At 54.2% G+C, this 20,462-nt stretch overlaps 8 protein-coding genes across 8 annotated transcripts; 6 read left to right on the top strand and 2 right to left on the bottom strand.

The window, feature by feature from the left end:
• The first annotated feature begins 1,321 nt into the window (after positions 1-1,321).
• Positions 1,322-3,221, top strand: PHACADRAFT_210009 (uncharacterized protein). The gene is made up of 14 exons (XM_007396829.1): positions 1,322-1,448; positions 1,511-1,555; positions 1,606-1,638; positions 1,694-1,713; positions 1,761-1,814; positions 1,867-1,880; positions 1,941-1,955; positions 2,006-2,019; positions 2,069-2,097; positions 2,153-2,216; positions 2,269-2,400; positions 2,458-2,711; positions 2,763-2,788; positions 2,837-3,221. Exons 2-14 carry the CDS (start codon positions 1,546-1,548, stop codon positions 3,030-3,032), a joined length of 861 nt encoding a protein of 286 aa, XP_007396891.1. The 5' UTR covers positions 1,322-1,448; positions 1,511-1,545; the 3' UTR covers positions 3,033-3,221.
• Positions 3,222-3,478: 257 nt separating this feature from the next.
• Positions 3,479-4,899, top strand: PHACADRAFT_257866 (uncharacterized protein). Its single transcript, XM_007396830.1, has 8 exons — positions 3,479-3,692; positions 3,746-3,818; positions 3,870-3,880; positions 3,931-3,998; positions 4,053-4,229; positions 4,284-4,562; positions 4,623-4,636; positions 4,690-4,899. The coding sequence occupies exons 1-8, from the start codon at positions 3,516-3,518 to the stop codon at positions 4,731-4,733; spliced, it is 843 nt and encodes a 280-aa protein (XP_007396892.1). The 5' UTR covers positions 3,479-3,515; the 3' UTR covers positions 4,734-4,899.
• A 116-nt stretch (positions 4,900-5,015) lies between these two features.
• PHACADRAFT_257868 (uncharacterized protein) lies at positions 5,016-6,631 on the bottom strand (the record flags this gene model as incomplete). Its single annotated transcript, XM_007396831.1, has 1 exon — positions 5,016-6,631. Exon 1 carries the CDS (start codon positions 6,496-6,498, stop codon positions 5,017-5,019), a length of 1,482 nt encoding a protein of 493 aa, XP_007396893.1. The 5' UTR covers positions 6,499-6,631.
• A 152-nt stretch (positions 6,632-6,783) lies between these two features.
• PHACADRAFT_174689 (uncharacterized protein) lies at positions 6,784-7,037 on the bottom strand (the record flags this gene model as incomplete). The annotated part of the gene is made up of 1 exon (XM_007396832.1): positions 6,784-7,037. A coding segment is annotated over exon 1 (162 nt), but the record flags the coding sequence as incomplete, so codon positions are not given.
• A 66-nt stretch (positions 7,038-7,103) lies between these two features.
• PHACADRAFT_174690 (uncharacterized protein) lies at positions 7,104-11,303 on the top strand. The gene is made up of 3 exons (XM_007396833.1): positions 7,104-8,084; positions 8,134-8,399; positions 8,447-11,303. Exons 1-3 carry the CDS (start codon positions 7,629-7,631, stop codon positions 10,599-10,601), a joined length of 2,877 nt encoding a protein of 958 aa, XP_007396895.1. The 5' UTR covers positions 7,104-7,628; the 3' UTR covers positions 10,602-11,303.
• A 1,939-nt stretch (positions 11,304-13,242) lies between these two features.
• PHACADRAFT_46370 (uncharacterized protein) lies at positions 13,243-14,257 on the top strand (the record flags this gene model as incomplete). Its single annotated transcript, XM_007396497.1, has 3 exons — positions 13,243-13,417; positions 13,484-13,962; positions 14,006-14,257. Coding segments are annotated over 3 exons (906 nt in total), but the record flags the coding sequence as incomplete, so codon positions are not given.
• Positions 14,258-14,998: 741 nt separating this feature from the next.
• Positions 14,999-16,093, top strand: PHACADRAFT_123019 (uncharacterized protein). Its single transcript, XM_007396834.1, has 4 exons — positions 14,999-15,120; positions 15,177-15,357; positions 15,445-15,711; positions 15,768-16,093. Exons 1-4 carry the CDS (start codon positions 15,037-15,039, stop codon positions 15,839-15,841), a joined length of 606 nt encoding a protein of 201 aa, XP_007396896.1. The 5' UTR covers positions 14,999-15,036; the 3' UTR covers positions 15,842-16,093.
• Positions 16,094-16,460: 367 nt separating this feature from the next.
• Positions 16,461-18,519, top strand: PHACADRAFT_257875 (uncharacterized protein). The gene is made up of 5 exons (XM_007396835.1): positions 16,461-16,807; positions 16,860-16,995; positions 17,046-17,375; positions 17,428-17,767; positions 17,818-18,519. The coding sequence occupies exons 1-5, from the start codon at positions 16,753-16,755 to the stop codon at positions 18,280-18,282; spliced, it is 1,326 nt and encodes a 441-aa protein (XP_007396897.1). The 5' UTR covers positions 16,461-16,752; the 3' UTR covers positions 18,283-18,519.
• The last annotated feature ends 1,943 nt before the right edge of the window (positions 18,520-20,462 follow it).

The raw sequence follows: 20,462 nt of genomic DNA on the forward strand, positions 1-20,462 counted from the left end.
GGCAGCGCCCGCGCCTCAGAGGCGCTTCTCAAGACTCGCTCAACAAGCCGCACCCAAGCTGAGAACTCCTTATTTCGTTCATACTCTCGCATCTCAACTGTAGCATCACGTTATCCTACCAATGTAATGACGCCTTGCCAAGCCTAAAGCTGCCTCTGCACATCACCGTACTCCGCATAATGTGCTCCGATAGTAGAAGATCAGGTGAGATCTATCTGGATTTCGAGCATCCTCATAGCTCACCGTCAAGACATATCTTCACGTCACTAAGGCCACCCGCTACTCATGCCGCAGCCGACATATTTTGGGGTTCGCTTCTCGAAGCAAAATGCGCACACCTCAAGGCTGTTTTGACACATTGCTATGAGAGTGAGGAAGCCCTGTCCTGCATATCCCTTCTTTTGGTGCGCAACTCGCGGTATGATTTGCTACCCAACAATTGGTAAGGTCGCAGCCGCTATCATGCCATTCTACTATCGCTCACCGGGACGCAGATCTGAATACTACGCAGGGTGCGTAATGGAATCGCCATCGGCCCTTTGCCCCACCAAATCTTACCGCCACCTCGCTACAAACCCGCTTCTTGTGTTCAGTGGCCTACGCGTATTCTGCGCTCGAGCTCGCAGCTAGTACAGCCTAGCTTTCGACGATAGATAGCGCTGGGGCGGACCCTGAAAGCCGACGATCACTCGCACCTGCGCGACATCTCATCTCCTCGCTCTGACCTAACACGCTAAAGGATAACATACTGTGGGGAATGGATCGCATGCTCCCATGGAAAGTACGTGATGTTTATGATCACAAATAATGCTTGCTGGCTTATGGCCTGCCAGTTAAACTTGGGAGCTACGTGCCTGGGAGTCAAATCGGTCACATCTGATGCCGCACATCTTCGCAGAAGGAGTCTAGGTCCATAAGCGCAGGTCAGGTTTCTCACCTCGTGGCGTGACAAGCAGTCTGTCCGATGCTTTTTTGTGCTATCTCACCGCACAACGAGTTATTATCACAGGTGCTACATTACGTCCAACTGTGCAAACAGTTAAAGACTGGCGTCGAGCCCTGCTTCTCGCTCTTTGTAAAGCCCTTCATCTCACGATCCCGGTGCGTGGCGTCTCCGATGCGGCAGCTCCTCTCGGAGATAGAGCCCAAGGCCGCAGGCATGCCCTTTCTTCGTGCCTGTGCACGCCGACCATCTATTGGCTGCGTCGAAAATATAATCGCACATGATATCGCATGTCGCCGATTCTTGAGATTGAGTGCAAGATTGGGTTACATGGTGCGTCGTTTGTCCCGCATCTCGTGTCGCGCTAACCGTGATAGTATGGTGCAGGGCATGCATAGACAAGTGCATGAGCAGAAATTCTTACGTACGGAGACGACTCGAGGCTATCCGTGCATTGGCCCAGCCTGGCTCTCTGGGATATAAAATGCACTAAAAATTCGAACCTGTATGCTCTTCAACCGGTTGCATCTACAGTAATGACTCCTGACACGCCAATTCCGATTCCAGCAGAGCAACTCGCTCAGGGATATCGATTGACCGACATGCTTTGGAGTAAGTCCCAAGCTGCACGTCTGGCGATACCTGGCGCTAACGTCTGGAAGTTTGCTCGTACGTGGTGCTCCTCTATGAGTACCGTGAGTATTGTACTGAGTAGTCCGGGAAGTGTGCTAACTAACGGCCTGATCGCAGTTATTACGCTCGACGACGAGGTTGGTGCCCTGTGCGCCATATTCGCTGCACAGCTAACCTGATACAGATATCCTTCATCTGGACGGGCGGGTGGACGCGAGCGAGGATTCTATACTTAGCGGTACGCGGGAAACCCTATGATTATACTACCAATTTCTGATAGGATCGTGCAGAATCGTTACTGGCCGTATGTATCTTGAACTCTCGCTCTGCCACCAGACTGAACGATTATTGTTCGTTGGTTCAGGCTTGTCAACTTGATGTACGTGCCTTCTATATTTCAAAGCCCATGTCATTTTTATGCGACCACAGACCCTCAGTTATATGTGCGTCGCGAAGTGCCTCTTTCATGACTCTTGTCTCACTGCACAACAGCTCTCAACCTCGACAATCCTGGAGCCAGGGTGAGGATGCGAGTCTGCACTTTGGCCCGAGACAGCTGACGACTAGTAATCGCAGTTCTGCGCCTTCTGCTATGCTTGGTTTACATTTTCGAACCTTGTAACCCAGTTCACCACAACCCGTTGGTCCAACTTATCTTATTTCGCTTACATATCTAATGCGCCCCTAAACAGTTATCCTCATTCTCCGATTGTATGCGATGTACGGGAGCAGCAAGAAACTCCTGTATTTTATGTTGTCACTGCAGGTTGCCATGCTCGCTTTACAGGGCGCTATGACAACTTTCATGACAGGTGGTGCCAAGTGTATGTTCTCGAGTGCTAATGGTAGTCCATGATTGCTCTCTAACGCATACACGATAGTGATGCCCTTGTCTCATGTATCTGGCTGTCTACCAGGGCACTGGGTCTTACAGCCCTGGGCGTACGGGATCCCAACCGGTGTGCTCGACGGCGTCCTCTTCTTCCTTGTCACTATCAAGTCGATTCGACATTTCCTCAGTCAGGACAGGCACACACCAGAGCTTTTCGTCGTTATGCTGGCAGATTCGATAGTGTACTTTGCCTCGGTAGTTGCTGTGTTTGTGGCGAATCTGACTGCGTGGGTGATCGGAGGGGTACGTTTCCTATCATAATGAGCTGATACTTGTGCTGACGTGACCATTCAGGCGGCACTCTTTGCGGCACTACCCGAGTAAGTCTCGTCAGAAAAATCCGCCGCTTGCAAGCTCACAACTTCCAGGACGCTCATAGTGGCGTACTCGATCATCGGGTGTCGAATGCTGATCAACGTCAAGAAGACGGTACAGCCTTGGAACGCTGCGCCTTGGAGAAACGAAGACACGGCGGTATTCTCAGCGGTTGTAAGACCCTTAAGTTTCTTCCGCATGAGTGTCCGCACACTTCTCCCCGTGGCGCAAGATAACAGTTCAACGTGAATCACGTTCACGTAGACGAGTGCTAGTTGCGCACAGCGGTCTGTAAAATGCTCTTGTTATATGCTTTTGGGATATCATTACAGCCTTACAGGAGCACATCTTTCTTCGTTTCTACAGCGAACCAGTCTGAGACAACATAAATAAGCGATTTTCCTTTCCGGGTAAGACACAGCAATACCTAACTTACGCTGACCATCTTTGTTTTGCCACAAAAAATCGCGTCAATTTATGAGTCTGAATTGTTCACGAGCCTGGGCTGTCAGGTTGCTTCACGAATATCACTGACAGTACTAAGCACAATACTGCAGTACGGTAGGCTGGCGATCCCTTCTGGAAGTTACTACTGGCAGCGCGTACTATACGATGTCCGGGGTCCCGGCCAAATATGACATAGCTGCGGAATCAGACGCTAAGCCCCATAGCTGCGGACTAATCGCGGTCCTTCTCTCCTCAACTACCACTACCACCTCTTCGAGCGACGCAATGGCTAGTAATTATCCCGTACCTCCGCCATCGTATTCCAACAATAAGGACCTCACCTCTGTCTCGTCCGACGAAGAGGCGCAGCAGCCGCTTCTGCGCCCCCAGGCTGGGCCCAGTGCAGGCATGGGAGGATACTACGATCAACCACTGGCTGGCGACGTTCCTGACGACTTCAAGGTTCGATAGAACCTCTCTTGCTACGCGTTCGATGTTTGACCTTCTAAGTGCAGTACGGAACAACCGTCGCTGACAGCGCGGTTGAAATTAGGAACGCGTTCGTTCGCAAAGTCTATACCATCCTCTGTGAGTTCCCGGTCTTCCTGATAGTAAGTGTAACAATCTAATTTTCCCTAGTCATCCAGATCGTAGGCCTTCTTATTTTATTGATCGGTTTTGTCACTAAGCCAGAAGCCAGCTTGCCACTTGCATTGTTGCCGGCGGAATCGCTTCCTCCGACGATGCAATCTTCTGGGTCGTGACGCAGTAAGTGTACACATGTCTCGTGTTTGTGTATCGCACTCAACTAATCTGCCCTAGTCAATGGTCGTTATATGTCCCACTCTTCGGTACCCTCATCAATCTCGGTCTCTTGTACTGGAAGCGTCACAGCCACCCGCTCAATTTCGTCCTCCTGTCGACCTTCACCCTCATGGAAGCCTTCACTCTTGGCGTACTTGTCGCCTTCTTTGAGACCAGAATTGTCCTGCAGGCTCTGTACGTCCGCATTCTCCTCTCCCCTCTCCGCTCACACCCTAACCCGTCTTCCAGGCTTATCACGCTCGGCGTGTTCCTCGGCCTGACGCTTTTCACTTTCCAATCCAAGTACGATTTTAGCGGAATGGGCCCCTGGCTCTTCGGTGGGCTGGTCGCGCTGATGATGACGGGTTTCGTTGGGATGATCTTCCCCTTCGGCCGCACGATGGACCTACTCTTCGCCGTCGGCGGCACGCTGCTTTTTAGCGGATACATCGTTTATGACACGTATCTCATCAACCGTAGGCTCTCACCTGACGAGTACATCCTGGGCGCCATCAGCCTTTACCTTGAGTGAGTTTCTCAGCTTACCTCACAAAGTGTATGCGCAGTTGCTGATCGCTTATTGCGTAGCTTTATCAATCTCTGTAGGTTCTCGCTGTAGGCTTGCCTTTCCCAGTTCGCTGACTGTTGTGTACAGTCATCAACATCCTCCGTCTCCTCAACAATATGCAGGATCGGTAAATAAATAAATAAACCCTAGCCAGCTAATTCGCCGATTTCCTCGCACATCCTCATGCACTCCGTTGCCGCTTGGTGAATGTGTCTTAGCTTCATCTGTACTTTCAAATACGCTGCTTTGAACTTGCTTTGTACTGGTACTTGATAATTGGATGCCATTCAGATCGCCACTTCTCAGAGCCCTTCAGATATGATTATAGGTTACACTTCATGCGTTGTGCACTACTCAAACACATCCACATCCACTCCACCATTCCACTAACTAGAAAAGTCAAAGTCTTCACTCTCAAGCAGACGGCGCGTACGCGGGATTGGACGGGACATCTTGGTTCTTAGCAGGAGCGGGGGCAGGCGCCGGAACCGCAGTAGGATCCGCTGAAGGAACGTTGTCTACCGCACTATTGGGGTCCTCCACAGGCATGGTCTTCTCTGCAGTCTTCGCAGGCACCTCCTTCGCAGGGAGGTTGCTGTCGAAATTGAGCACGCCCATGCTCGGGTCCTTGCCGGTCATGTTCTGGGATGGCATCAGCGGATCCGTGTCAAATACGAACGAATGACGCTTCACGGTTGGCGCTGACTGCACGTTTGCGTCCGCGTCCGCGCCGGGGACGGGATCCGTGTACTTGTAGCTGTCGACGTGTGGGTACGCGCCGGCGTTCGCGGTCGTGGGCACCTCTTCGTCCACTGGGTGGGGCGCTGCGGCCTCCTGGGCGGCGGCCTGCGCTGCGGCAGCTTCCGCAGCGCTGTTGTCTGCACTGGTGAGAGGTGTGTCGGGGATCGTGACCGGGGCGGCACCAGTCACGCCAGAAAGGGCATGTGGCACGGCGCCGATGGACTTCACGCCACTTGCGAGCCCAGAGCTGTACGCGGCGGGGCCAGTAGCGTCGTCCTGCGAGGTGCGGTCCTGGGGGCGGGTATCCAGAGTGTTCGCGGCAGGGGTCTTCTTATGCGCGGTCTTCGCATACTTGGAGCGATCGACCGCGCGGCGAGCCAGTTGTGCGGAAGGCTCACTTCTCTGACCAGATGTCCCCACATGCTTGTGTTTATGCTTGGTGTCCGCCCGGCGAGCAAGCTTCTGAAGAGTCTCGGTGTCATGTCCAGAGGATCTGTGGTGCGAATCCTTCGATGATTGACGTTCCTCGTCGCGGCGAGCCATCTGTTCGTCGTCCTCGTATCTACGCAAAGAGGCAGATGCAGGAAACATATCCCCTGGTTCACGCTTGTCAACGTGAGCAGTGCGCTCGTAGACCGGTTCCGGGGGCTCCCCGAGATTGCGAGACTCGAACTGTGAGATGTCGAGCTTGTTCTTGTCCTTCCCCTGCTGCTCGTTCCGCATGTGCGCATGGTATTCCTTCTTTTTCTCGGCGCGTTTGTGAACACCAGAGGCAAGACCACGGGAGACAAAGCCAGAGTCACGCTTGTAGGCACCAGGAGTAACCACAGGAGTATAGCTGGGATCGCGCTTGCTGGGGGCCTGTCCAGCCTGAGGAACCGCAGGAAGGGTCGAGTTGGGGCTAGCCTCAAAATCAGCACTGTGAATTTGCCGAGGGCGGATGTCGACAGAGTCATGGTTCGAACGACGGGCATGCGACACGCCGCCTGGAAGTTGAGGGCTCGGGAGGTTCGCGTTCGGGACGGCTGTAGGTCCTATGGCACCGAGAGTAAAGTCGCCTAGACCAGGGACAGGGACCACCTTGGACATCTGCATAGGCGCGGCGGTGGCGTGGAGGGCAACACACACCGCCGCGAGGAGGCCGAGTGCGCGCATAGATGTGGAAGAGTCGTGAAATGTAAGGAGCGTGTATGTTCTTGTGGGTGTTGAGGGCCGTGCGGGCGTGGGTTAGCTTGCAGGAGGTAGGCTGTGCGAGCGGCAGTGGGCGTCGAGGAGAGAGAGGCAGCGTGCTGGTTCAAGTTCAAGTTCGCCGAATATGTACAGAAGCGGCTGACTGCGAGGGCTTCGATGTCCAAACCTTGTTTTTTAGAGAGACCCCCACCGCCAGTCTCAATTTCTACTCACATCTCGCTGGAGATTTCCTGGAGGGTTCCCATGCCTGCATATCCTGTGGAGGTCAACGTTCCACACACCCTGGGTGCGAGGTGGAAGTCGCATGTATTCAATCTGGGACATCTGAAGTGAGACACACCAAGCTATAGGCTGCATCCACTGACTCCAGGCGTTGATAGAATCGGGAGATATTAAACCAACACAAGCCATCCGATCGTTGTGGATGATGGCTATGCATGCCGCGCGCGGGTCGTATTCCGGGCATCTTGCACGAGATAGTCGCGTTTCTGGATTCGCCCGACACTGCGTTTCAAAGTGGTCAGTTAAGTGCAGGTGAATATTCAAGCCATCACCTCTGTAGGCAGGCTTACGAATGGGTGTTACGCTTTAGTCGCCAGAGGCATACACCGTCATTGTCTCGCTATGCTCACCGACATTGAGGACGTCGGCGATATGAGGCGCCGGCGGGTCAAACGGCGACCAAGCACCGGCAAACAAAGACCGTCGGGAAGGAAGCGCTTGTTCGGGCTCTTGTCCTGCGACTAGCGCGTGCTCACCTTCGGACCTCTCGCAAAGTATCGTATATCTACCATCGCGAGGAGCACTGCACTTGTGTGCTGCTTGCTCGTCAAAACGCCGAAGAATGCAGAGCGGAACGGGTGCACTGCATCCGGATAAGGGACGCTTTATTGTCTTCCGCCTTACCGAGAACAATGAAGGCCAGCAGCCTTCCGGCACAATGAGAGGCCTTCTCTCATAAGGCATGCCTGTCGCCACACTCCTGTCGTTTGCACGGCCTTGTTGTGCGCGCCGTCGTCTCTCTCGCCGTCTTTTCACGACCTCCAACGTCTTCCCCCTTCCTCCCAGTCGCCGGCCGACCTCCTTCGACAAGCATGTCTGCGACAGCGCCTGTTTACGACCCTCGTTCGACACACCACACCACACTAACACCATATCTGCAACTGCCACACCTCCTCTCCCTGACGTGGCTCGCGTATCCAATTCTCTCGCTTCTCTTTGTCGCGTTTCGCCTCCAACTTTCGTCTGCCTCTGCCCAGGACGCGGTATCAAGCGCGAAAGATGACCTTCTTGCAAGCTGTCAGGCAGCTGAGAAAGCCGCCACCGCCGCTGCTAGCATGCCCCGGTATATGGCTGCCGCTACAAATGTCCGCATCACCGAAGCCGTGAATGGGACTATGAACGGCGCACGTGCAGCCCTCGTGCTCGCGCTGACGGTCATGGAAGCTATCATCAACTTCATAGTCGACATGTACCGCTCGACCTTTCTCTGTTTTCTCGAGCTTGTGGTGAGGGGTGCACTATCGATTCTCATTGGGGCGGTGCAAGAGGTAGGTGTCAATATGTGCTTCCCTGAACAATTACCTGACGCGTCTCCAGTTCAACAGCTTTCTCTCTAATACTTTTAGTAGTCTGCGTACCTCCATCCAAGATGACGTCCAAACCGCCAACAGCGCCATTACGACAGCCATCAATGCGATAAACAAGGTCAACCCATTTGGCAACATTACCGTCCCTCAAATCAGCGTACCGAGCTTAAACTCGTTGCAAAACGTAACACTTCCCTCGGACTTTGAGAATGCTTTGGTAACGCTCAACAATTCCCTGCCTACAATCTCGGACCTCAAGTCGACGATCGACGATATGTAAGCGGGCTGCACCCCTCCGTCAATACGAAGCTGATGGCTTGTAGCATTGATACCCCGTTCGAGCTTGTCAAGAAAGACATCAATGATACCTTTGCTGGGCTGACCTTCGATGCGTCTGTGCTTCCTGTGCCTGCTCAGAATACCGTCGAATTCTGTAGTGATATGGACACGTCTGTGGTCGACGATCTCGGACACGACCTCGTCAAGATAACCAAGATTGGTACTGTCATACTGATCGCCGTTGCCATATTGCTTATTGCCGCCCACTGTGCTCTGGAGTGGTACAAGTGGCGCTGTCTCAAGAATCACCTGCGTTTCACCCGCGAGGCATGGACGTCGGACCCGTCTGTCACGTATACCGGAAACAAAAGCGCGCCGACGGTGCACCTCAGCGATCACAACTTGATGATGTTGCAGGGGAACATGCAGCACCCGCTGTTGACCAAGATTGCCAACCGCATCGCGCGGCTCCTACGCTTTAGCCCATCGCAATACGTCCACCTAACGTGGTTCTTCCACTACGTCTTCCACCCTCCTGCACTCGCCTGCTTCCTCATTGGCTTCTTCGGTCTGCTCTCGGTACAGATTCAGCTCATCGCCATTGGGCCACTAGAGCACAAGTTCAGCCAGCAAGCCGCTGCCTCGGTGAACGACTTCCAGAACACTATCGCGACGTCGATAAACGCAAGCATGTACAATCAGAGCGCTACATACGCGAACGACATCAATGGACGTGTGGATCAGGTTCAGAGCACCGTGAACGATGGACTTTTTGGATGGGTCAATGGCACGACGACGACGCTGAACGACACGATCAACGCGTTCTACACGGACATCCAGGACGCGGTTAACACTGTGTTCAACGGCACTATTCTCCAGGAGCCCATCGACGAGTTCATCCGCTGCTTCATTGGCAGCAAAGTCAACGCGATCGAGAGCGCCCTCACTTTCCTCCACAACAACCTCTTGATCGACATCCCGCGCGTCAACGATTCCGTGCTTGTACTTTCCCCAGATGACATCCGCGAAGTCACGCAGCCCATCGCTACGGCTGCGATTGGTGGCGGTAACAACAACAGTCAGGGCGTCATCGGCAAGCTTGTGAACACCTACGTCGCCTCGCTTGAGAAGGAGCGCATCATGTTCAGCATATTCATGGACCTGTGGGGGTTTGTCGTCCTTATGGCGCTCTCAGTCATCTTCTGGCACTCGTATGGGCGTGACTGGGTGCAAGCTTACAAGAAACGCCGCTGGCGCAAGACACAGCGCGCGGGTATCAATGACGTTGTCATGCCCTTCCGCGACTCCGGCCATGAGGCTCAATCTCAGGACATGGGCGGAGACGTAGAGAAGATGCACCGCGTTGACCTCCCGCCCTCTATGACGCGGATGTCGCTAACCGACAAGAACAAGCTGCACCCCTACGGACAGAACCGCAATCCCCAGCTTGGTAAGTCCTGGGAGTCGTTCCTAGACCAAGCCCAAGCCCAGTCTGCTCCCGAGCCCAAGTCCCGTTCCGCGATCAGCCTGCGCAAGTCTCAGGCCTTACCACCAAGCAGCCCGACCCCGGGTGTATCGAACTCCCCAACTGAGCCTTGGCACAAGCGTTTCTTAACGGCCTTTTGGCGACGCAAGGCATCCCCGGACGAAGAGCAAACAGGCGAGAAAAGCCCTACACCTAACTTGAGCATGCGCGAGAAGCCGCGCCCGCAGCTCATAATCACGACGAGTGACGGCGACGTCGAAACGCTGACGGACAACGATGAGGGCCGTGTGGAGCCGAGCTCGGCGTGGAGCGTCTCCCCGCGCAAGCCAGGCTGGCTCTCGAGCGTCGCGCCGCCGAAGCTGCCTACCCTGCGCCCGAAGCAGCGACACCGCGCGAGCGTCCCGCTCGACATCGGTGTCACGCCCTCCGCGCCTGCCGCCGCGACACCGCTGGACAACGTCGCGCCGTTCGCGATGCCGCTGCACCACGGCTACAACCACCCGCCGACCCCACCACCGAACATGCAGCTCCCCGCGTACGCTGCGCCGGCGTACATTCAGACACCCCTGTCGCCGCCTCCCCCGAAGAAGCTCGGAATTCGCGCGTCGACACTCGACCCGTTTGCAACGCCCTTTGATGACCGCTATGCCGTGCGAGACGAGGTGCCTTTCTCTGGGAGGAAGAGCATGACGAATCCGTTTGTGGCTATATGAGGAGGGACTTTTGGATACCCCCCTGCGTTTGGACAGGTTTACATGCTCTACGTTATCACCTCTCGCCTCGCCACTGCCAGTGCGAGGTAATATAGTTGCAATGTATATTTTTTATCTTTATCAATAACACACTAGTCCTTTCTTTACTGTTGTAGCCTTTCCTTTACATGCACTGTAATGTACTTCATGCCGTCGACGTTAATGCGATGTCATTTGTACCATTGGTGCTGCTTACGGTACTTGAAAGCGCATCGTATCCTACGCGCATTTATAACTCATCGCAGCTGTCACCTGCCTCTTCATGATCCTCGTCGTTCTTTGCTTTCTTTGCTTGCTTCTTCGCGCCTTGCTTCTTCACACCAGCATCCTTGTCTAGCTTTACGCCGGCGCTCTTCACAACAGCCCTAATCTCCTCTGTCCACGCCTCCAGATCCACCTTCTCGTCGGCACCTTCGTCTTGACGAGCACTCTCTCCTACATCTTTGTGGTTTTCACCCAACGCCCCAGCAAGCCGTTGAAGTACCTTCACTTCCGTAGCCCATACATCCCACCCTTCTCCCGGGCGAAACTGGTTTCCACGGCGTGCACCGGCCGTAGGTTCGAACGCTGGTGTCTCGAGGATGAGGGGGATGTCCCGTGTACGGCGGTCGTTCAAGATGTGGGCGAAGGTCTGAAGGCCGAGATGACCTCTGCAGGCAAACCATTTTCAATACAGTAGTACGGAAGGCGAAGCAGGAGGGCACGGTACGTACAGGCCGATGTTCTCGTGTCTGTCTTTGCGGCTCCCGAGCGCAGCTTTGGAGTCGTTGAGATGCATGCCACGAAGATATTTGAAGCCAATTTGGCGTTCGAACTCGTCCACTGGACATGAATATTATCTTAGCGGGTACTGGTGATCACTGCAGACAATACGCACTTGTCACACTGGATCAAAACCAGCATGTTGAGAGTTGAGGCAATATGAATCATGAGAGAAGACGACGCACTTCCAGCCTTCCTCGGTGCGAATATCGTAACCCTGGTTTTCCAGTCGTAAGTATAACTTCGTTCTTCAAGGCATTGTGCACACAGAAATTATAAAATCTTACAGCAGCGAATACGTGGCCTTGATGCATGTCAGAGTACTACTTCAGATCTGCTCGAGGAGAACTTACACGTGTCGATACAAACACCAACACGACTCTTGTCCTCGACTTGTTCTATTATCCTTCCGATCTCGGAGAACTTCGAGCCAACAACGCTACCAGCACCAACCTGAAGAACCCGTTAACGACTGATTACGGCGTAACCAAGAAAGGGATTACCATAGTCTCTATCACCGTGATGATGCGCTCTGTTTCTTTGTGAGCGCGGTTGATGCATTCAGCGATTAAGGTGAGGGAGTCATCCGTGGTTCCTTGGCCTACGGACGAGCCTGGGCTAATATGAGAGTAGGTATTTGTTGCCAACATATACACCAGGGTAACGCACTGGAAGTTGTACAGTAACAGCCCAAGCTGTTCACATCGTTTTAGGTCGTCGACAAAGCAATCGTACGACTTCGCTCTCTTATTCCTAATACGCGCATCAAAAGATGTGTAGGTAGCAATGGAATATTTTACTTGCTCGTCTGGGTTTCCTAGGTTAATGAGATAATTCCCATGTGGCAGGATATGCTTGGAGTCGTAATTAAACTCTCCAAGCCTCTTCTTGAAGGAGTCTATCGACTCCTGAGTAAGCGGTGGAGAGTCCCATTTCCTTTGCGACTTCATAAACAAAGCAAAAGCGGTCGCTCTACGCTGCACAAGCGCATTGAGCGTATGACTTGAACCCAACCATTTGGAACGTACCCGATGCTCGCTGCGTTTAGGATCGTGTTCTGAACGCCTCCGGCCGCAGAGACATGAGGCCCAATCTTCCAAGGAGATTCGGACCTCTTTGGGAAGTCAGCTAGAGTATATTCGATAGCTGCTACCTTCTTCCGGGATGCCTTCACTTTTCTTGTGGGGATCACCGCCTCTGTATCGTCTTCTGACAAAGCTGTCAAATCCGAAGAGTCAAGAGACGGGTTCCGAGCGCGTTTTCTCGCGCTTCTCGTTTGTTTTTCTACAGGGCCGGATTTCGCGACTGCCTGGGTATGAGTATGGCGAGATTGCTTCGCGCGAGTGTCAGAGCCCTGAACAGCCGCAACGGTAGCGGTGTGGGAGGTGCGAGTCACGCCAACGACAGTCGAAGCAACAAGAGAGGTCGAAGCAGCCAGGCGAGAGCTTCTGCGCAACGGTGTTGTCATTTTGGAGGCGATTAATGGCAAGTACATCAACGAGGAGAGGTGTTCAAACAAAGCGCCTCGTCCCCGCGTCATGCGTCAATCCCGCCTCAATCCAAATATGGCATTGATGCGCTTTCAAGAGATCAAAATCTGGCGCTTTTCTTCGCTTCGTCGAGCGCATATCAGAGCTGTCAAGTCACATCCGCCTTCGCTTCGGTCCCTCTCTGTGCACTGACTCGGGGCGCTCTTGGTATAAAGAAATTCGCTTTAACTCAGATGGCGGCTACAGGAAACGTACAAGCTGAGGATACTGCTACAACAACGAACACAAGCACAACGATGAGTACGTCCACCGATGCACCAGTCACCTCTGATACCACTGCCCCTGCCGGTCCTATCCCGATGTCCTTCCCCGCTATCCTACGGGGCTCAGGCGGAGCGAACGACCGCTTCGCACACCTACATGCATCGACCGATCGTGCTGGAGGAGACCTCTCTGCTCTCGTTCCCAAGAAGAATAGGAGAGACGAGAAGGAAGGCAAGCGATGGGTACGGAGGAAGGAGAATGGTCCGTGTCGTTCCTCGCTGTGCATTCGCAGGGACTGAGCGGATGCACACCCTTCATCAACTGTAGCTCGCTTTGTGGGCAACCCACATATCACCAGACCCTCCGGGTCTGATCTATCTGTTCCAGTCCCGCACGTCAGACCGACTTTCCCTAGCCCACTTCCTGCCTATCTTCCTCGCACTGCCGCCATCCCCTCCGCGATCCCTACAGTCAGAGAACCCAGCTCTGCCTCTGCTGGACAGTTCTCTCTGAGCTTGAAGGGCATGCGCAAGGAGCTAAGAGGACGTGGAGTCATGACTGAAGTCCTAGTCAGGGAGGTCGAGGGCGAGCTTATGAGCTGGTTGGCCGTGGGCGTGTGGATAGACCCAGACTCAGTCGAGGTATGCAATGACGAGAGTACTCCTATCGGTACGCTCGGTGTCATTCGGGAGGTTGAGCGGACGCATATGCGGTTGGTCTGGGAGATCAATGACGACGCATTCGCCCGTTACGTGGTGCACTGCTGCGCTAGATACCACAATGTGGTTAGCTTCAGTGAGTTCTACGTTCGTTCGACGACGTCGCTCTGTTTATCGTCCTTTAGGCAAGGATTCGCCCACGGGCACCTCGCCTCCGAAACGTCTCACGTACATCCTCCGCCCACATGTTACTCGTCCGAACCAGATCCCACTCTTCGAGCTCCCGGCAGGGCTTGATACACCTCCCGTCACCGATATGGGTACTGACTTCGACTCTGTTGGCGGCACAGACCTTGGTACCGATATCGACGTCGAGTCCGACTTTGTCTTCTCCGAGCTAGACTCTGATGCAGAGTTAGAAGGCGCCCCGCCTCCGCTTCCAAGGCATTCCGCCCTTTCCGCGATTGCGGAGTCAGCCGCCGGCTCGCCGCATCTGGGCCCTGTTGGCATGGTTCAAACAAATTCGGACGCAGAGCACGACGCTGACGCAGAACACTCTGACCTTGGGTCCGATGCAGGCGAAGACGAGCTAGAAAATGGCATAGCCGGTCTGGATATTATACCGCGGGGGGATAGAAGACTCCCTCTTCGAAGGAGGTCACGGCCGTGGGACAGGCAACGAAGGGCTCCGTCGTCCCCGTCCGGCTCACCCGCAAGACGCAACCCACCCAGACGAGTACCGAGAGTCGACCAGCCTGTTGCTGGAGATAGAAAGGTCTCATTCCACAATTATCTCTTTGCGTAGTGAGTTCAGAGCGAGCGTTTCCCGTGTATAGGATGCCCCATTCCTCATCCTGGCTTACCTGTGATTCATACGCCATTTGTACAAGTAGACTCGCTAAACCAAGGCGTTTCATGATTTCGATTAGGCACCCACGTTGTTGCGCGTTAGGCCCTTGCCCTAAACTGTACAGAATATATATTCCATTTTATATTTCTGTTACCATAACAACATTTGGATGCTGTTGGGATTTATCGCCGGCTCTTGTGATGCTTTCATTTCGAAATAGAGAACGAATGTCTGCTTGACCCCCGCGCTGCGAGGGTCTGTCAGAAAAAGGCAAGAGCTTCCGATTCTAACATGAACAAATAAACTACGCGCCCGCTATGCTGGCGTGTCACCGACCCATTACACGCGTCCGTGCGCGACAGCTTCCTACCATGTCCTTAATCTTTACCATATTCACCCTTGTATTTTTAACTGAGCTCATCTCATGGATAGGCAAGTCCGTCCTGCTTGAGCTGGTAAGCCTCCGCATTCTAGATCCCCACTGTACCCGACTCATAAGCCCCGCCCGCAGGTGTACGCACTGTACTTGCGACTGTTCTATTCCTCAAAAATTGCGCAGCAGAAGAAGCTGAAAACTGAAATCCTTGTGAACAAGAAGGAGCTCCTACAAACGAGTGCGCAGGATCAGTTCGCAAAGTGGGCGAAGCTGAGGAGGGGCGTGGACAAGGGGTTGGCTGAGTTGGAGAAGCTCAGTGAGTCACCGGTCCTCGCCGCACTTGCCGTACGGCGCGTGGCTGTCGCAAGGCTCTGGTGCATCTGACACGTTTGCCTTTTTGCAGATGGGGAGCTTTCATCTAGCAAGACATCCTTCTCGCTGAAGTTCAACACCATTGTCTGGGTTCTGACAGCAGGCCTCCAATTCTTCGTGGGCTGGTGGTACCGCAAAGCTGCTGTCTTCTATCTGCCACCTGGGTGGTTCGGCCCCTTGACTTGGTGGCTCTCGTTCCCCTTCGCTCCCGCAGGTTCCGTGAGTTGCGGAGTATGGCAGATGGCGTGTCGCAGAGTGATCAAGGTCGGAGAACGTGTTGTGAAGAATCTGGCTTCAGGTGAAGTCTCCCGTGGCAAAATGTACTGCCCATACAAATATTTAATCCTCGCACAGTGTCTGCGGAGCCGACGGCCGTCCCTGTACCAACACAGGAGAAGGAGTCAACATCTAACAAGAAGACTTCATGATAGTCCGACCCCATGTATTACCTTTACGCGGGCTCTTGTATTGACATGTCAATTTTTACTGTGCCGTCCTAGTTCCCTCAGCGGAGGAAGTATCTGCAAGAAACCGACAAACTCGAGCACTTCTGCTGACGTTCCTCTTCCCATGCAGATTGCGCGTGAACGTGGAAAGCCGCGCAAGATCAAGCCTGTCGATACCGCCGGGCTTCGATAGTGACCGTACATTGCCTGGTCTGAATTCCGAGTTCCGGAAATCAGCGAGGCTAGGAAAGAATTGACGGTGCTGGAAGCCGAGGAGGTCAGCACATTCCGCACTAGGACGTCAGCCCGAGCCGATTCCGCGGATGAATAGAGTGGTAGGCTGTGGTAGGCTGCAAATTCGACGACCCCGTCAAATTCGGGCGAGCAGCGGAATACCCGCGGCTGTTCCGTCGGTAGACATGCCACTTACGGGAGCTGGCTCCGTCCGGGCGCCTATTGGCATGTGAATTCACTCAGAGGATGACGTTCCGAATCCGTGCAAGGTCTCGAGATGGCGTCGACGGGGTGCCGTGACGAAGGTACAAATACTCACAGATGCTGCCTCCTGACAACCACTCCTACCATCCCACCACCTAAGCATGCCCGTTCCAGGCGCACAGATTCTCTCTAAGGAGGCCCAGCAGGCCCAAAGCCAAATCCTCACGGACGACGCTCTCAAGTTCCTGGCTGCCCTGCACAGGACATTTGACTCTACGCGGCAAAGTCTCCTCGTCGCGCGAGTGGTCGCGCAGCAGCGTCTTGATGCCGGCGTGCACCTGGACTTCCCCACGGAGACTGCGAATATTCGTGCCGACCCGTCATGGGTGTGTGCGTCTCCCGCTCCCGGACTCGAGGACAGGAGGGTCGAGATTACCGGCCCTCCGGACAGGAAGATGGTCATCAATGCACTGAACAGTGGTACAAAGACCTTCATGGCTGACTTTGAAGGTGCGTACATATGGCTGTAGACGGCATTCTGCAGCATTGAAATTTCACGTAGATTCCAACTCACCGACATTCGCGAATCTGTTGAACGGTCAGGTCAACCTCTGTGACGCCATTCGCCGCAAGATTGACTTCGAGACTGGTGGCAAGTCGTACAAGCTCAGCCAAAATCCCGCTGCCCTTATCATCAGGTGCGCCACATTCAAGTGCTTCATAAAGAATTTTCTAACATTCGCTTCAGGCCGCGAGGATGGCACCTTGACGAGCCACGAGTCACGATTGACAATGAGCCATTGTCGGGAGCCATCTTCGACTTTGCACTCTACTTTTTCCACAACGCGAAGGAACTCGTTGCTCGCGAATCCGGCCCGTACTTCTACCTGCCGAAGATGGAGCACTACAGGGAGGCGCGTCTCTGGAACGACATCTTTAACTTCTCACAGTCATACATCGGCATGCCGCACGGAATCATCCGTGCGACTGTCCTCATTGAGACACTCCCTGCTGCCTTCCAAATGGAGGAGATCTTGTTTGAGCTCCGTGAGCACTCATCGGGATTGAACTGCGGGCGGTGAGTAAACCTCCCGAGATTGAACGTGTCTGTTATCTGACGTAACAAACAGATGGGACTACATCTTCAGCTTTATCAAGCGCCGCCGTGCTGACCGAACAGCTGTCCTGCCAGACCGCTCAGACGTCACTATGGAGGTGCCCTTCATGGACGCCTACGTTCGCCTCCTTATCCAGACCTGCCACAGGCGCAAAGTCGCTGCCATGGGTGGCATGTCTGCTCAGATCCCCATCAAGGACGACCCGAAGGCGAATGAAATTGCCATGAACAAGGTTCGCGCGGATAAGCTGCGCGAGGTCAAGAACGGCCATGACGGTACCTGGATCGCCCACCCGCTCATCAACCAGATTGCCATGGAGATTTTCAATGAGCACATGGTTGGTCCCAACCAGGTAAGTTGAGACTATGACTCCACGTCTTCTCAAGTTGACACTCTATTCAGTACCACAACCGCCGCGAGGACGTCAAGGTGACTGCTGCCGATCTCCTTAACACTACCGTCCCCGGAAAGATTACTGCTGCTGGTGTCCGCTCTAGCGTCGCTGCCTCACTCGCCTACAGCGGCGCGTGGGTTGGTGGCAATGGCTGCATCCCGCTCAACTATCTCATGGAAGATGCCGCGACCGCAGAGATTACGCGCGTGCAACTCTGGCAATACGTCAAGTACGGCTCGCGCCTGGACACGGGAGAGCACGTTACGGCGGAGTACATCGACCGTGTCGTCGACGAGGTCGCGCCGACGCTCAAGGGCGGTTCCATCACCGAGAAGAACCTCGATATCGTGGCGCGCTACCTCAAGAAGCAGGTCCGCCAGGAGTGGCCGAGCGATTTCCTGACGAGTGACCTCATGCCGTACCTTGCTATCGCAGACGGGTGCCCGCCCCAGTTCCTGCGTAGCGTGCTCTGAGCGCGTTCACAAGTCTCGATTTTCTTATGATCGTGTTTTCTCTTTCGGCAACAAGTGTCTATGTATCAGTGGCATTATATGGCAGTCCGCGCCAGGATGTATCGTATATTCGTCTAACAAGCCTGGTTTCCAAAGTCATTAATGACTTGCGCTTGGTGGTGTCTCGATGTGGGGCTGCTTCCATGCACGATGCTGTCCATATTTGTATGTAAGGTTTAATAGATATCGCTGGACCCTAGTTAGCTCGTGATCCGAGCCTGGCGAAGCATGTATGCCACTAGTACTGTTCGAGATTGGGAGGCATCTGCTTCTTTTAAGAGCGGTACAATCTCCTTCCCTTGACCTTGGCTCGCGGCGCATGTTCATCTCATCCCTTCCAGTTCTCGCACATTCAACAGAGCTTAGGGCGCACCTCCTTTAGTTTCCCACTCCGAGAGCTTTCTTCACTTACATTCAGACCTGACCGCTGTAATAAGCTCGCCACACGCCGTCGTTAGACTACACTCAACGCCATGGCGGGCCCGACGGCGGGTGATGGTATGGACGCCGTGGTTAAGCTACTCACAACCACGATCGCGAAGCAAGAAGTGCTGCAGGCCATGAACAAGAATGTCGAGGGACTTGCAACGAGAATCGAGGGACTTGCAACGAGAATCGAGGGCATCGAGGCTACCATCCTCCGCATAGCGCAAAGTGGGCTCCCTCTAGCGACCAATGCGAGCACGGAGATCCATAGAGACCATGCGCCTATAGCTGGGCCGTCGCTTTTACGTCCGAATGAATCGATCGCGTTGACGGAGGCAGACAAAGAATTTTCTACGTGTGCGGACTCGGATGCGCCAGTCTCGGAGCACGCCAGTGGTGTTTCCGGAACATTAGCAGCTGCGGGCACGACAAGCGACGCGCATACACCTAGGTGCAAGGCGCATTCGGGGTTTGCGGAAGCCGCACCTACTGACCTCACTCGGGTAAGGATGCCTTTTCATTTGTTGCTGTGCATGAGATACAATACTCTTCACAGAAGGGAAAGCAACGGGAGTGGGGCCCTGAGGATATACAGCCCAGTGTACTACCAACGTCTACAAGCGCCCAAGTGTACGATATCCCAACGGAGACGCATATCGATAATCCTTCTCCTCCGGATGTCGCTCTCCACGTTAACGGTTTCGTACCGGATGGCCCGACTAAACTGCCTACGTCCATCAACCAGCGCACCACATCGAACCACCTGTCGAGTTTGGGCGATGATGATATGGCCATAGCGAAGGATTCGCGGCCCAAGAGAAAGCCAAAGCTGCGCAACCCTCCCTGCGTAAGTATACATACCATCTGACAGTGCGGTGTGCTAATATATGGAGGTATACGAAGGACACGCCGTTACCTAGTGTATCTCGGACGGGGTTTACCGTCAACCCGACCATCTCCAGAGTTGATTTGTCCGCAGTTCCGACCTCCGCAGTGACTGCCGCATCACCCGAAGACGAGCCCTCGAACTCTGACACTGGGACGAAGAGGAAGCCAGAAGATCTCCCGACGTCATCTCCATCGAAGAAGCCTCGGCTCGGGCCACGAAAACGTCAGCGTGTAGAGGTAGTCATCAGCTGGGATGCGGAGACACGCGCACGCCTTCGCCCTGCCGCTCCATATATCAATCCTACCGTACGAGAGGTTAACGCAGAACGTGAAGCGCACGACGAGGGGCCTGTGGAAGCTGCTCCGCACAATACCGATGCTTTTGGATCGGGTGGACTTTCGGACCTCACCGATCTTGAGAGTGACGACGATGACGACGGCAGCCACAGCAAAGGCGAGGTCATCGACAACGATGTCAGGATGAACGTCGACCCAGACGGCGAAGTTGGTGACAAGTCGAAGCGCGAGCTGCCAAAGCGAAAATGCGTTCCCGATCTGAGCTATGCGGAGCGCTTTAGATTCGGGGAGTTCGAGGGCGATGTTGGATACATGCCGCCACAAGCACGCGATTCAGACTCTGACTATAAGCCTTCGACGAGCACCCACCACAGTGCGATCCCTGGGCCAAGCAGTCGACCACACACTACTCGTACACAGTCGGCTGTCCAAAAGCCCACGTCTGTCGCCGGCACGAGCAAACGAGGGCCGCCGGGTCCTCCATCGATCACATCCTCTGCGAACCCGCGCCCGACCAGCAATGCCGCCAA

Source organism: Phanerochaete carnosa (assembly GCF_000300595.1).
Source record: "Phanerochaete carnosa HHB-10118-sp unplaced genomic scaffold PHACAscaffold_6, whole genome shotgun sequence".
Taxonomy (NCBI): Eukaryota; Fungi; Basidiomycota; class Agaricomycetes; order Polyporales; family Phanerochaetaceae; genus Phanerochaete; species Phanerochaete carnosa.